Here is a 16,175-nt window from a genome sequence, read left to right on the forward strand (position 1 = left end):
CAAATAGAACAAGTCATGTTTGACTGGAAGCCTGTCTTACTTCGTTGGACAGGACAGTCCCATTCTGTGGTGCTAGATTGCCCCCTGCTGGTGAGACAAGTAACTAGAGCTGTTTCGCATTTGATAAAGAGCAGTTGGACATGACATCTGAAACGTGGAGCCAGATATGACCAGGTACTACACTCAATCTGTAACCGAAAATGAACTAAAGACACCCACAAATGGCCTGTAACGGCGTCCATGAATGAGAATAAAACAGAGATAATTATCTTCAGATGTGCTTCTGTCCGTCTTTAACAATCACACCCCAGACTCCACAGTGTCCTCTGGCTCAACCTGCCATTGTATTTCACTCTCCCTCATTTTTCCAATCAGAGAGGTAGTAAAAATGTTATAGTTTATCTATTCCAAGCTGTCCATTGCTCTGTGGCAAAAACAAAATCCTGCTGTTAAAAGTTAGCAAGCTTTCTCAAGTGGAGTCAAGAGAGGAGAGGTGTGTGTTTGTGTGTGTGTCGTGTGTGTGCGTGCCTCTCTCTGTGTGTGTGTGCCTCTCTCTGTGTGTGTGTGTGTATGTGTGTGTGTGTGTGTGTGTGTGTCTGTGTGTGTGTGTGTGTGTGTGTATGTGTGTGTGTGTGTGTGTGTCTGTGTGTGTGTGTGTGTGTCTGTGTGTGTGTGTGTCTGTGTATGTGTGTGTGTGTGTGTCTGTGTGTGTGTGTATGTGTGTGTGTGTGTGTGTGTGTGTGTGTGGCTGTGTGTCTGTGTGTGTGTGTGTGTGTGTGTGTATGTGTGTGTGTGCCAGTGCCATAGGTTTTTCTATTTTTTATTTTATTTCATCAGGGTGAATTTTTATCTTAATGCAAAGCAGGTGATAGGTGCTCCAGTTTCCAGCAGAAGTAACTTCCTTGTCCTCCCACAGATAAGAGTCCTACTTCGCCCCAAATAAAAGGCCCTGGTATCATTTCTCCTGTCTTCCACACAACCCCCGTCTCCTGCCCTTCTCACCCTTCCTGGGCCTCACAAAGCCGGCTTTATTTGCTCCCAATTCAAGGCTCAATTGTGGATAAAGTTACGGCAAATTTGTTTGGAGGAAGAGTTGCTGAGGCCTGCGGTCCCTGGAGCAATAACAGCCTTGTCTTTCAGGAGCCCCGGGGAGAGTTGGCATGACTCACCAAACAGAACCCAACACCACCGAGCCTGACAATGGCCCCAGCTCACATGCAGGGAGGGAAGGATGGGGGGATGAGAGTGGTGGAGCGAGAGGGAGGGGATGGGGGGGGGGGGGCTCAGCTTGCAGGTGTTCAGGTAGAGAGGAAGCAGACGCTTAACCCCCCTCCTCTCCCACACACACACACACACACACCACCCGTGGTGCGGGACGGGAGGTAACTCCAGCTCTGCCCATTGTGCCAACGCCGCGGGCACTGCTGCCACAGTGGCTGGTTCTCTGTCTGGGTTGTGTGGTGTGTGAGGCTCACTTACCACACACACACGACTCTAATCGCAGTTGGCGCTAATGGCTGAGGCGCACATGTGGCTGGATGGACAGATACGGGGAGAAGGAAAGCAGGAGAACAAACTGGAGAGAGGAAGAGAGGATTTGTACCTGTTAGCCCACCAGACTGGATCTGTCTGGACACTAATCTGAGACAGAAAGGCATTACATTACTGCTGTGTGTGTGTGTGTGTGTGTGTGTGTGTGTGTGTGTGTGTGTGTGTGTGTGTGTGTGTGTTTGTGTGGTCAGAATAAGCAGTATTACAACAAATGGGTTGCTCCAACAATATCTATTACAACTACCACTACACAGTCACACACACACACACACTTCACTAGCGTACCACCTTGGCTAGACGGGCCCCCTATAAAAACCCACTTAGAGAGATGAGTGAAGTGATTAAGAGGCCTCTCAAAGCGAGGGAGGGGAGAAGGAGGCACTACCTGTGTGGAGGAGAGGACCTGACAGTACAAGTATACACTGTGGCGTTGCTTAAGGGTCCTCTCCAAACTCCCAATTACAGCCCACGGCCATGTCCACTTTGACACGAGGCGCAGGAAGGACAGAGAGAAAGTGAGAGAGAGAGAGAGTTAGAGAGAGAGAGAGAGACAAAGAGAGAGAGAGACACAGAGATCGAGAGAGAGAGATAGAGAGAGCGAGAGAGAGAACTCAATGAGATCCCCACACCTCATGTTCCATGGCGTTAGACACCTTCTACCAGGAATGTGAGAATGCAGAGCACACCTTTCTTACAGCACACCAGTTGCACTGTCTTCGAACAACTTCATGGAAAGTGTGCAGTGCCAACACAGACAGACGAAGGGTCTTCAGATTGAACACACAGCAGCGATTCCTCTCGTTAGAAAAACAATTGGCTCAAACGCGCGCACGCACGCACACACACACACACACACAGAAGCAAAATGTTAACTGATCAATAACGCCTCTCTCCGGGCTTCTGTCTTGTGACGGCATGATGACCTACACACACACACACACACACACACACACACGCACGCACGCACACACACACACACACACTCCCAACCCTCCGCAGAAATTAAAATGTGTCAAACAGCAAATGCTAATAGTTCACACAGCGACATTTAGTCGCCCAAGGAAAGGGCTCAGGCATCACTAGAACCTCTAAAACAGACAGGTCATGTATCTACTTATGTCTGCGCTAAGGACAGGATTTAAAGTCTGTCTGTCAGTCTATCTGTCTGTCCGTGTGGAGTACCATTCAGCCACTCAGAGGCTTAAAGGAGGGTGTCCTTTTAGTGATAGCTGCTTTGCAGACCAATTATACTTTACAGTTAAATACCAAGTACAGGTGACAGGCAGAGAGCAGGACTTGACTACAGCTGTCATCACCAGAGAGAGGGAGAGAGAGAGAGAGAGAGAGAGAGAGAGAGAGGCAGAGAGGCAGAGAGAGAGAGCGAGAGCACGAGAGAGAGAGAGAGAGAGAGAGAGAGAGAGAGAGAGAGAGAGAGCAGAGAGGCAGAGAGGCAGAGAGAGGCAGAGAGGCAGAGAGGCAGAGAGAGCGAGAGAGCGAGAGAGAGAGAGAGACACTGCCATTTACAACAGGACTTCATTATCAACATTACATTGTCTCTTGCACTCTTAGAAAGACAGGTTCCAAAGGGGTTATTCGGCTGTCCCTTTTTAGCTCCAGGTATAACCTTTTTTTTGGTTCCAGGGAGTAACCTTTTGGGTTCAATGTAGAACCCTCTGTGGAAAGAGTTCTACATGAAACACAGAAGGGTCAGTATGAGAAAGGGGCCTATGAGTGTGCGCATATGTAGCCTATGTGTACTGTGTCATCCGTATATATATATATATATATGTATGTACACGAGGTGTGTAAAAGGAAATGAATGCATTAGTACCAGGAAGGCGCAGATGCTCCTCTGAGGCGAGTGCCATTCGAAGCAGCTGTTGATGTAGCAGCCGGCGTTGATGAGGAACAGGATGCAGCGCCTCACTCTGTTGAAGTTCTGCAGCAGCAACTGGACAGAGCACAGACGTGACATGAGCGGCCGTGAACACGACTCGGGGAAACAGACATAACAATTACAGCCGACGTTGACGGCGGCCCGGCGGCCAAGGAGTCGAGGAATCGATTCTTTCGGGAGGCGACCCTCACTCGGCAGCTTCCTTATGCCGTCACGTGGACTCCGCGCCCTCTCGACTGAGAGAACGGCGGGGACAACGAGTGGGACTACACTTCGACTTCAATGCCGCGTTTGTACGCAGGAAGATACACACAGGCATGATAATGACAGAGTATTATACAAACTGCTACTTGATTGGTCAACATAGGACAGCGGGTAGGCTGTATGCTAAATATAGATGACGCTTGTCTAAAGACAGGAGAGGAGGAATCGTGTCTGGAAAATGTATCATATAAACAAAGCAATCTTGCAGCTGTCTGATAATAGGCTGGCTTAGAACCATGGGATTGGTCCAATAAAACGAAAAACAGGCCACAGGTGACTGATAACGAACAAGATTGTATCTTAGACGTTTGCGAAATCCCCGACCCTGGCGCTTGGGAAATACTTGGCAGAGGTACATTTTCTCGGAGAACTCCTCTGGAACTCGAACGCTACGCCAGCGTCTGTCATCGCATCTCAATGAGCTTTCCTGCCTAAGTCTCTTTCCTACGCGTTGCCTTTGCTACCGCTCTAAGTGTTGCCATCATGTGGTTTTTCTATGGCCTTGTCAGCCCCGGGTATTAGTTGCTCATGACATGTCATCGTCAATAGGTCAATAAACCATCGCATGTTAACTATTAGTTAAGATTCCCCAACAATGTCCCTCGGTATGTGGTAGTGACTATAGGATGATTAAAAGATATATGAACACACATTTACTATGAAATTCCACTTCTAACACGACCAAGCAGAATGAAGTATTCAACCACTCCGTGGGTCTAAAACGTCTTCAGGCCATAATTAACGTCAAATAAAAAATGTTTTGGGCAATATTGCCTGGTAATGTCGCTGCCAATGTAATGGGGTATGAGATACTGGAGCAAAAAACAAATACAATACATTTAGTTTCTCAGACCCCATCACGTCACCCAGCCTAGTGTTGGGTCAAGTATTGGCACAATAACATTAACGAAATGCTGAGCGTACAGGAAACCCAATCGCTAAATCAAGTCAAGTTCACTGAGGCGGGTGTCTTTTTAAAGCTAGCTCGTCAAATGGAGTTCAGTCATAGTAATAGTGTTCACAGCCTGTGATGATTTCACATCCCTAGGGAGTCCATGCAAGCATCTGGCCAAGCATCGCAGTCCCATTCCGCTGTGCTCCAATCACAGAATGCCATAACGACATGACAGAATAGAAGTCAGCCAATCAGGTCACATCCAGGAAGTAGTCCCCGAAGAGGGAATATCTATTCGGATGTGTCTTTAAGAGGATTCGGGGATGTTTAAGGGGGAATTGTGCTTTTTACAGCACCGCCTAATCCATTATTCAACGGAGAGTAGTGGTGAACTGAGAATGACTGTGTGTCTACGGTGTCCTGTTGGGGACATCCATCCCCTGCAGACAACAGCACTCTGAGTCACCCGCATCCCCGCATGGTCTCACGCGGCCACGCTTTGATCACGCAACTGTAACTAGCAGGACTGCTCTAAAGTCTCTCTCTACTGTGTTTGCTCCGCGCATTTCGTTGCAACCAACGTGAGTACTAATATTTAGGGCCAGGAGTTTTTCCCGTGATCACATGACTGGACCAGGAAAAACCCTGGACTCTAGTTATGGGCTATAACTACGACGCGGAGTTTCTCCGGCTTAGGTCCCGGCTCTGGTAATATCCTGCATTCAGATATTAACCGTCTAATTATAATGTCTTATAAATGTCTGTATTTAACTGGCAACTTTTGGGGTTTGTGTGTGTAAGGACAGGCAGCGGGCCACAGCGGGGACTAGCCCAACACAAAAGAGCCCTCACCGGGGCAATCTCTCTAAAGCAATCGATGACATCATCATTCAGAGACGTTGACATGGGGCATCTCTACGAGTCAGAGGTGAAGTGCAGATGAACATAGAGACGCGCAAACAGGGAGGGTGGGTGGGGAGGAGCACACAGGGGAAAGTGCAGAGTGGGCATCTTTTGGCACCGGGAGAGAGAAGGAGAGCGAGAGGGACGAGGAGGGGAGAGAGACAAAAGGGTATAAGAGTGGGTGACTGCTCAGCCCAAACGGCGTTTATGTGACACGTCTGATGTGGGCAAGCCCCCACGATTCAGCCCTTTGTGGGGCCGCCACATTGAGCGGCGTGACAATGAAGTGCAAATCAGCAGTGGCACAGAGGGCCAACTAAGGATGGCCAATCTACTTATACACCCCCAGAGCTGACAGCTTGACATTTCTATTCACCACTCACAGTAAAGGAGAGAGCCGGGGGGGGTGGGAGGAGGGGGGGAGGGAGGGGGGGGGGACGTTTTTCTCTCCCTCCTGCCCACACTGTTGTGGCCTCACAAGATGCCACTCATGACCGGTTGGGTTTTGTTAACATTTGTAATATAATGGAGGACGGTGGTAGACGCCGAGCTAAACGGGCCAGCAGGTTAGAGGGCGTTGGTGTTGACCTACCTGTTTGGACACTCTGGGTTCATCCTCAATGTATTTCTGCTCGATGGGTATTAACGTCCTGAGACCGGCCTTCACCTGGTGTGGGGATAATAGACATATAATCAACACACAGCCAATGGTGGGACATTATCACAATAACACAATATGGTCCTATATCTACTGGGATCGTTCACAAAACGGCATAGACAGATTTCTGAATTGACTGTGTTAAATGCATTACATGTATGTTGTTGTGAGTCACGGCAGTACATATGCCCTGTGTCACGGGCTATAGCGAGAGCTCTCTCCATCACACACAGAACTAAGATGGCCGCCGGCAGGACACACACAGTGAGAATAAATGGGCGAACAAAGGCAGCTGAGTGGGAGTGTTCGATAATTCAACTGAAAATGAGGACGGGGGACAAGGGACGGCAGGGGAGGAAGGACAAACAGCATAAAGACGACAATTCTGGAGCGGGGAGGGAGTGTGTGTGTGGGGGGGCATAGTAGGAAAAAAAGGGGAGGAGAAGGAAAAAAGAAAGACTTACAGCATTAAAAATCACGTCTATTTCGAGAAAGATGACCCCTTTTGTTGGCCCTGTCAGCTCCTTGCTTTTCAAGGCGTAGGCTTTCCGTTCACCATTTTGAATCTGCGGGAGAGGGACATGACAGCCGTCTGTCTGGCAATACCCGGCTGAATACACTCCCTGGGCCACCTTTGAACCCCAGCTGCTGCATCTGACAGAGAGCCCAAAACAACTGTGGCAACTCTGACAAGTACCTGTTCATTACCACCACAGCACTGTCAGGGAGAAATTAACTATCCTGGGGAATCAGCCCAACATTACCACATTCACATTCTCTCTCTCTCTCTCTCTCTCTCTCTCTCTCTCGCTCTCTCTCTCTTTAATGATAACACAGTCTCATCCACAGTTGCAAAAGAAACGTTGTGTTTTTCTCAACAGTATTTCCCCAAGGGGGAGTCGATAGAGATAGCAGATACATTTCATCAGGAGGACTCACGTTTAGTAAAGGGATGGCCACTTTCCCCAGGAAGTCTGCACTCCTGTCTCGGTCCTCGTCGTACACCGTCACCTCCAACACTGAGTGGATGTCCTTCACGTTGCTGCTCGCCACAGAACAACAATTAAACCACTACAATCAGACACCTGCCCACACCGCTCATAGCACAATGAAACTACAGTCCTCTATGACCTGTGTGCTCAACTAAAGAGTATGTGAGTTGTAGGAGGAAGGGTTATCACGGTTTTGCGAAATGTCATCTTTGAAAAGTAGGCTAGCGAGGATGCTGATGGAAAGAAAGGAGGTTAGTCTGAAAGAGAGAGAGAGAGAGAGAGAGAGAGAGAGAGAGAGAGGCGCAGCATTGCGCAAAGGACGACTCAATGACCCAGCTTTCCACGGGAATTCGCTAGTGTATTTCCCCATGAAGAAGATTTGGAATAAATAAAATGGATTTGAAATCAACATGTGTACATAGTCATGTCTTTATAATCCAAACTAACTATAGCATGTCAGTCAAAAAAAGACATTGATAGGCGGAAAGATTCAAGCAGGGAAAGAAACGTAGACGTCAGAGGTTCAATCTCCGCGGTTTACTAGCATTTAGCTATGTTTTGTATGAGACGTATCGACGTATGAATGTAGGAATCATCAATAATACTGTCAAATAAATAGATGGGAGATGGGGAGGGAGGACGCGGGCGGGTGGATGGAGACTGAGAAGCGGAATGGGTTGGGTGCAACTCTTTAATTGTTTTTGTACCTCCACTCCCCTAAAAAAAAGAAAAGACAAAACAAAATATAAAGTTGATATTTTTTTTCTTTCATCAAAATATATTTTTATGATATACAGAAGGCTAAGTGCATATACACGGTGCAATATTTGGCTAGTTGAATGAAAACACATTGGAAATGGCAGTGTTTGATTGCATTATTCAATCAAGATGTTTTCGAAAATGTGCTTAATCCACACAACGATAAATCGAGATATCTGCAGAAATGTGAGAATTCGCCATTAAAAATGGGCATTGTCATGTGCATTCCACAATAACATTTCCACTGTAACACTTACATTTTTACAACATCCTATTGCAAATGTAAACACATGGCCTAATTGGAAACATAGATAACTGGGAGTGTGAACATGTTTTTAAAATGAGGCTGTTTTAAAAAATATATTTGTAAATGTAATAGCTATAATTGCTTTGTTACAAACATCGCTTGTATTAAAGTTATGATAACAATACAATTGAGGCATATGGTTATCCGTCAATGTATTTAAAACGTATTGTAATACTGAAACTAACATAAGATTTATTTTCTTATTTTATTAGGTATAGGTGTAACACAATTGACCCAACAGTACATTTAAGAACAAACAGAATTTGATTTGTGTGTGTGCATCAAGTAGCGGCATGTGTCGGAGAGCGATAGAAACAGAGAATGAGAAATAGAGAGACCACCCAGTATGAGATCATGAGTGTGTACGTCTGTGGCAACATGGGGTGCAGAAGTGCACTCACAAGGTGAAGACCTTGTTCCATTCGGGGTTGAGGTTCTTGTAGACGGTGTGTGTCTGTAGCCGATCATTACTCAGCTCCACCACACAGAAGGGGTCACTCTTGCCTGCGAGGGGGAGACATAACGAGAGAGAGAGAGAGAGAGATAGAGAGAGAGACATGTCGATAAAAAGAGGAGTTGTATTAGCTTTATCTCTGTCTGGTTTACTCCTGTCTAATCCAGTGTCGGCTGGCCTACGGAGCCTACGGAGGAAGCAGCGATGGTGGTTCGCAGTAGCGCTTAGCTTTCTACCTGATAAAGAGGCGCAGGGAAACAGCCAGGAGCTGATCAGAGAATTACCAGCCACATAGCCCTCCTGCTCTTCCCCACCCTTCCTCCTCCTCACCCTCCTCACCGCATGACAGCTCCAGCCACCATTTATAACCCAGAGTAACAATGTGATACATTTATTTTACCCCGTGCTATACTAAATCACCGGCCCTGCTACAAGGATCCTAGCGCTCGGACACTGATAAGCACTACGGAGACTCTGCCTGGGGCAATGGAGAGAGAGAGAGAGAGAGAGAGAGAGAGAAGACATCTTGTCTGACAGGGATGAGACTGAGAAGAGGCAGGGAGGGGGGAGAGGAGCTAGGGAGTTTAGTAAGAGACGGACGAGACAGCGCAAGAGGAAGACACTGATGTCATTTCACTAATCACAGAAAGATTGACGTTATCTACACATGATCTACGCAATGTGTTATCCCTTATAATACTGGCTTTGCTATTTCGGACAGACATTATATTGTATACTAAGCCAAATCATGTGATGGCAGCGTGTTGAAGAAAGACTATCAAAATAAAGAGAGTCACACACTCCATATATAAACTCCCAGCAATTTCATGGGTATTTACCAATGTTTCGGCATCACTGTGCCTTCCTCGGGGTAATGTCATGAACACTTGAACCAGGTTATGTAGACAAAACAGTGCAATTTAGTGCAACCAACGACAACAGTGAGGGGTGTGTCATAATGATAAGTCAATTCAAATGAATTTGTGAAACTGTTCAAAAACAAAAGATGTAAACAAATAAATAGTTCATGGCATATTAAATATATTACGCTATTGTTATCATATAGAAACAAAATGGAATATTGTACCTCATATTAGCATCAACATACATTATTGTTTACTTCAAATCCACATCATTCTTTTGTATTTCATTTCATATTTGCTACATGTAATCTTTGGGTTCAACCTTAATGTATAATGAGCATCATCAACAGGGGGGAACACGTTAGGTGTACGCTAACAAGCTGTAGAAACAATATATACATTTATAAGGCTTGTTCATAAAACAAAGATTTGTTCATAAGAAGGGCCCGAGATCAAAGTCCACATTCAGACCACTAGGGGTCAATGTTTTCAGAGAGGACATCCAGTAAGCCTCCTTTTGTCGAAGTAGGATCTCCATGTTACCTTCCTCTCCTTGGTAGAGCAGCACCTGTGTATTTGAGGGAGGACATGGGATGGTTAGCCTCGACAAAGTGAGCTGCTACTGGATAGTCCGTGTTCTTACACCCGATTGTCTTTCAAATAAGAAAGACAGGCTGACATAATCCCCCATTCAATGAGTAGCATGACGCCAAGACACCATGGAGATGATAGCCGTGCAGGAGATACATCCTCAGCCGCATGAACAGAAGTCACATTTGGCAGAATATTGTGTCTTATGTAATTCTCCACTATCAAAGGAAAGACTCCAGAAAGTTTTGGAGTTGAAAGAAAAACACACAATTTGAAAGCCATGAAATAGAGACATATTGGTTGGACACTTCTCCAGAGAGTAGCATACTGTACTAATCCCAGTCAATGTCCTATATATTCTGTGTTTGTGTATGGAAATACATGTTACTATTTCTTTGTAAAGGACTGCCCCCCCGACAAACTCTTAATTCCAGCTTTGATCTATACTTTTACCAGAACTGTTGGGAACACTTTTGCTGTTTGTTCAAGAAGATCACTCTTAAAAGCTAGGTCAGGGAGAGAGAAACATATCCCATTCAAATTCCCCAAGAGCGTAACGTGAAATAAAATCACTTCCAAGAGTGTGCGGGTTGCTTTTAATAATTAAGTTAATAACAGAACAAAATTGGGTTGAAGGCGAGGCTGAATTTCGGGTTCACGCATCAATTCCCCCGTTGAGGCGGCGCGTCGGGTACAGGCTCCATTGATTCCTGTGAGTTTCTTCCAATGTTGTGACAAGGGCAGAACATTTCGTGGGAGAGCTAAACAAATGTCACGGTGATCAATGCGGAGCCGTAGGTGTGGCCTCCCGCATCTATTTGTGGCACGTATTGATCTGCCGGTACACTTCAAGTTGATATCGACACTCAACTTCTACCATGCAACATCATTATAAACGGAATAATTCCCTATCAGTTATTCGAGTGGGTTCACCCTTTTCACATGCTCTATACTTTGTTCAAGTAATGAATATTGTGAATTTCCATATGCAATTCAGAAAACACTGGGGAGTATTGAGTATAAAGTTCTGCTGTTTTATGTTTTTTGGGGTTTCCTTTTCTAAATTCTGAACAATATATTACATCTTCCTAAATTACTGCACCAACAACCAGTTGTTCATGCTATTTGTGTGGTCACTAGAATATACAAGATATTACTCTCGAATGAGCTGCAATTAACCGAAATCCAATCACTGAAAACGATTGAAATGTTTTGAAGAAGAGAAAATATATTCCCCTCTAACAGTGTTATCCTTTAATAATATGCAGGCAATGTGGCTGCGAGCGGTTGTCGCTGGTGATGAACTTTCACCTTAATGGAGAGCACCAGAGGCGGCTGTCTCAGCCAATTACACGCTCAGGTTTTGAGGGCTACTTTGACGGTCCAGGTAAATGGCCAACCGGAGCTCCTCCCCGGGTTCATTTTCCATATCGTGGCTGGGTTCACGGCGAGAGCTTCAAACTAATTTCAGGCACCAGTTAGATAAGCGTGTTAAACTGAGCTAAGCAAAGCGGTGGAACTGAGGTGATGCCCTTGTCTTCCAGGAGGCAAGTCTGAGTTCCTTTTTTTAGAGATGTTGAAAGCAGCATGCTTTATGCTGCAGTGTTGGAGAGTCTCAACACATCCCTGTCATCCCTATGACTACCCTTGCAAAGTGTTGATACCTGTCATCAACAATCTGTTACATAGTATTATTATTATTATTATTTTTGTTTTACCTTTATTTAACTAGGCAAGTCAGTTAAGAACAAATTCTTATTTTCAATGACGGCCTAGGAACAGTGGGTTAACGGCCTGTTCAGGGGCAGAACGACAGATTTGTACCTTGTCAGCTCGAGGATTCGAACTTGGAACCTTTCGGTTACTAGTCCAACGCTCTAACCACTAGGCTACCCTGCCGCCCCTACCGTAATATAGACGTTTCAGCTCAATGCACGTTTTTACTGTACACCAAATACCATTACAAAGATTGATCCTCCGAGAATAAACAAAGTTCCTCTTATACTGATGCAGTAAATTGATGTGCATTCCTCCTTCACTGGGAAGATGCTGTGTGTCTCTGAAAGGCTGGAACAGCACGGGCGGTGCTCACACGGGTCAGAGCACCTCACCAACTGGGATTGTTATTCTACTGGGCTGGAGTAGAGGTGCTCCATGTAAACACGACAATTAGAGTAGCGATGGGACAGACTTCCTGACAGAGAGAGAGAGAGAGAGAGAGAGAGAGAGAGAGAGAGAGAGAGAGAGAGAGCGAGAGCGAGAGCCAATTAGGATCTGGTTAAAAATACTTGAATCAGTTACAGAACCCATTGCCCTTTATGGTTGTGAGGTCTGGGGTGCGCTCACCAACCAAGAATTCACAAAATAGAACGAACACCAAATTGAGACTCCGCATGCAGAACTCTGCAAAAATATGCTCTTGTGTACAACGTAAAACACCAAATAATGCATGCAGAGCAGAATTAGGCCGATAACCACTAATTATCAAAATCCAGAATAGAGACGTTCAATTCTACAACCACCTAAAAGGAAGCGTTTCCCAAACCGTCCATAACAAAGGTATCACCTACAGAGAGATGAACCTGGAGTAGAGTCCCCTAAGCAAGCTGGTCCTGGGGCTCTGTTCACAAACACAAACAGCAATGCAATTAGACCCAACCAAATCAATCACAAAAAGATTTTGACACATGACACATTGGAAAGAATTAACAAAAAAAACTGAGCAAACTAGAATGCTATTTGGCCCTAAACAAAGAGTACACAGTGGCATAATACCTGACCACTGTGACTGACCCAAATTTAAAAAAATCTTTGGCTATGTACAGACTCAGTGAGCAGACCTGCCTATCAAGAGCAGACGGGCTGTGGTGGAAACTGAGATGCACTTCCTAACTTCCTGACAAATCTTTGACCATATTAGAGACACATATTTCCCTCATATTACACAGACCCACAAAGAATTTGAAAAAAAATCAAATTTTGATAAACTCCCATATCTATTGGGTAAAATACCACAGCAGCAAGATTTGTGACTTGTTGCCACAAGAAAAGGGCAACCAGTGAAGAACAAACACCATTGTAAATACAACCTATATTTATGTTTATTTATTTTCCCTTTTGTTGTTGAACTATTTGCACATCATTATTTGCACATCCTTGTATATAGACATAACATGACATTTGAAATTACTTTATTATTTTGGAACTTTTCTGAGTGTAATGCTAATTTTGTATTGCTTATTTCACTTTTGTTCATGACCTATTTCACTTGCTTTGGCAATGTAAACATATGTTTCCCATGCCAATAAAGCCCCTTAAATGTTATAGTATTGAGAGAGTGGGTGTGAATTGGAGTGGAACGGAAAAAAACTGCCTCTCACTGTCTCAATTCAATTCAAGGGGCTTTATTGGCGGGGAAACATGTGTTAACATTGCCAAAGAAGTGAGGTAAATAATACACAAAAGTGTCTCTCTCACTCATGCTCTCTCTGTCCCTCATGGTCTTTCTCTCATGGTATCTATCTCTCTCTCTCTATCTCTCTCTCTCTCTCTCTCTCTCTCTCTCTCTCTCTCTCTCTCTCTCATGGTTTCTCTCCCTCGCTCATGGCCTCTCTCTCAAGTTCTCTCTCTATCTCGCTCTCATGGTCTCTCTCTCTCGTGGTCTCTCTTACGGTCTCTCTCTCACCGATGGTATCTCTCTCACTTATGGTATCTCTCTCACTTATGGTATCTCTCTCACTTATGGTCTCTCTCATGGTCTCTCTCTCTCTCTTTCCCTCTCCATCCCTTGGGAACACCACACGCACGCACACACAAAAACAAACACACACTGGAACAGCCGGGCAAGGTTAGCAGGTCAGCGTGGTGGACCTGACCATCTGAGGGGGTGGGGCTAGAGGATGGAGCAAACCATCTGAGAGATGGGGTGGTCGATCGGCTGAACAATCTGTGAGGGTGGGATTAGTGGAGGGTACCATCTGGATAGGGGTGATACTGTGAAATTAAGGGTGGAGAGGACAACCTAACAGCAAGAGAGAGAGAGAGAGAGAGAGAGAGAGAGAGAGAGAGAGAGAGAGAGAGAGAGAGGGAGAGCCTCGAAATGGTGATACTTGACAGTGCCTAGCATTCCACAAATGCTCACACTGACAACACCACCGGAGTACAATGCATGAAAAGAGGACACACAACTTCACTCAAAGGACATTTGAGGCATTGCACTTCTGTTGAACTAAACGGTTTGATGGCTATCCTATGCACTTCCCTACCGTAGGCCATATTTGTCCATCATTACACAAGGAACACATTTCTGCAGGTTCTGGGCTGAAAGTGGCTGACTACTTAACTGTAGAATAGCTACAGTAAAACCCAGACTGAGATATGAGTTCTGTATTGAGGTCAGCAGCACATAGCGGAGGGATTCCCATTTGTTTCTCTGGTAAAAAAACAAAAGGCAGAGCCATTAGCCCTTGTTACTGCCGCTTCGCTATCTCCAACAAGAAAATGGAGGAGCGTGGCTCTAGCTGCTAATGTGTGTGGGTCCTCGCACCTGAATAAGGCCAAGCTAACTCACTCCCACTTCCCTTCTGCTAGATAACACACACTGTGAAACAGTAAAGTAGGCCTGTCCACTGTAGACCTCATTAAAAGTGTGAATTAATGGAGAAACTAGGATGTCAGAGAAATATTTTGGAGACTTGGAGGTTTAAATGAAGCTTCTCCCCTATATGAATTAAATCCAGAAGAAATCAGATGTTCTGTAGTCTAGATACTGTCTCGATGGGTTCTTGTGGGCCATTGTCAATTACAACTACACTGATGGATTGATGTTTTATACACTTGGCATGGGAGGATTCAATTTGGTAGAAACTAACAGACAAGCAGGTGTGTTTTTAAGCGACAGATTTACTAAAATGCTTTGCTCTTGATAGCCGAGAAGAAAGTCTTCACGTCAATTGAAGGAGTTTTAGTTGACTTACCTGTGACGTCTGCTGCCATCAGCCTCTCTGCTCTGATGACCTTCACCTGGACCATACCCACATCTTTCAGGTTGTGGAACGACCTCAGCACACTCTGCAGGATAGAGGTCAGAGGTCAGGGGTGAAGAGTACATTGAGTACATTAAGCTTAGAGTATCCCTTTTTGGAGTTCAGCAATTCACCACTGACATTCAAACGGTCACATCAAGGGGAGTCGAACTGGCAAGATGTCCTTTTATTGTCAAGCCAGTCAATGTTTCCCCCCTCTCTGTCTCTTTTTTTATTTTGACACACACGTGTCAGAATAATATCATTACCTTCTCTATTTTGTGTGAACAGAGCGAGAGAGAGAGAGACAGAGACAGAGGGCGAGAGAAACAGCGAGAGCGAGATACAGAGCGAACGAAAGAGCGAGAGAAAGAGTGAGAAACACCATTTACTGATAATAGAGATATTGCAGAGCTCAGCCACTCCCACTGAGGGATGACTGGTACTCAGGCAGTGATGTGATAGTTACTAGGCACCATCACTTATTTACTGGCCATACTGGTACACACACACACACACACACACACACACACACACACACACACACACACACACACACACACACACACACACACACACACACACACCTCCACTCTCTCTGTGACCTTTTCCACACTCAATGAAAACACATATCTCCATGTTAGCACCAGCATCATTGTCACTTCACACAGGTCAGACAGGCAGGCAGCACAGATAAAGAACAGAGCTGAGGAGGTCAATGTGTGTGTGTCACGGCATAAGCATTCACACAAACACACACAAACTGACACACACACACACACAAAGACATGCACTGAGGCCGTACTGAGAGACATGCTGGCGTGTCTTAAAAGCAGTGAAAACGCACTTCACTTCAATTTATTTCTCTCTCTGGCAATAACCCCTTACATACCCAGAGGAGTAATTATAATTTACATTTTGGAGTCAGGGCGAGGCTACAGACTTAATTTATTATAAACTCTATCAGCCTCTGCCTGTTTCCAGCGATATTATTGTTGAAAAGCCTTCGAAAAAAGA

General features: G+C 45.2%; 1 protein-coding gene across 7 annotated transcripts in view; it reads right to left on the reverse strand.

The window, feature by feature from the left end:
• Positions 1-16,175, reverse strand: part of mctp1a (multiple C2 domains, transmembrane 1a) — a 261,687-nt gene that overhangs the window by 48,598 nt on the left and 196,914 nt on the right. For all 7 annotated transcript variants that reach the window (XM_065026500.1, XM_065026499.1, XM_065026496.1 and 4 more), the window contains 6 exons: positions 15,111-15,204; positions 8,628-8,730; positions 7,108-7,210; positions 6,633-6,734; positions 6,103-6,177; positions 3,383-3,502 (listed from right to left, as the gene is read on the reverse strand). In XM_065026500.1, the coding sequence (XP_064882572.1) occupies positions 3,383-3,502; positions 6,103-6,177; positions 6,633-6,734; positions 7,108-7,210; positions 8,628-8,730; positions 15,111-15,204 (597 nt within the window). The remainder of the gene's footprint in view (positions 1-3,382; positions 3,503-6,102; positions 6,178-6,632; positions 6,735-7,107; positions 7,211-8,627; positions 8,731-15,110; positions 15,205-16,175) is intronic.

This window comes from Oncorhynchus nerka, linkage group LG13 (assembly GCF_034236695.1).
Source record: "Oncorhynchus nerka isolate Pitt River linkage group LG13, Oner_Uvic_2.0, whole genome shotgun sequence".
In the NCBI taxonomy this organism is placed as follows: Eukaryota; Metazoa; Chordata; class Actinopteri; order Salmoniformes; family Salmonidae; genus Oncorhynchus; species Oncorhynchus nerka.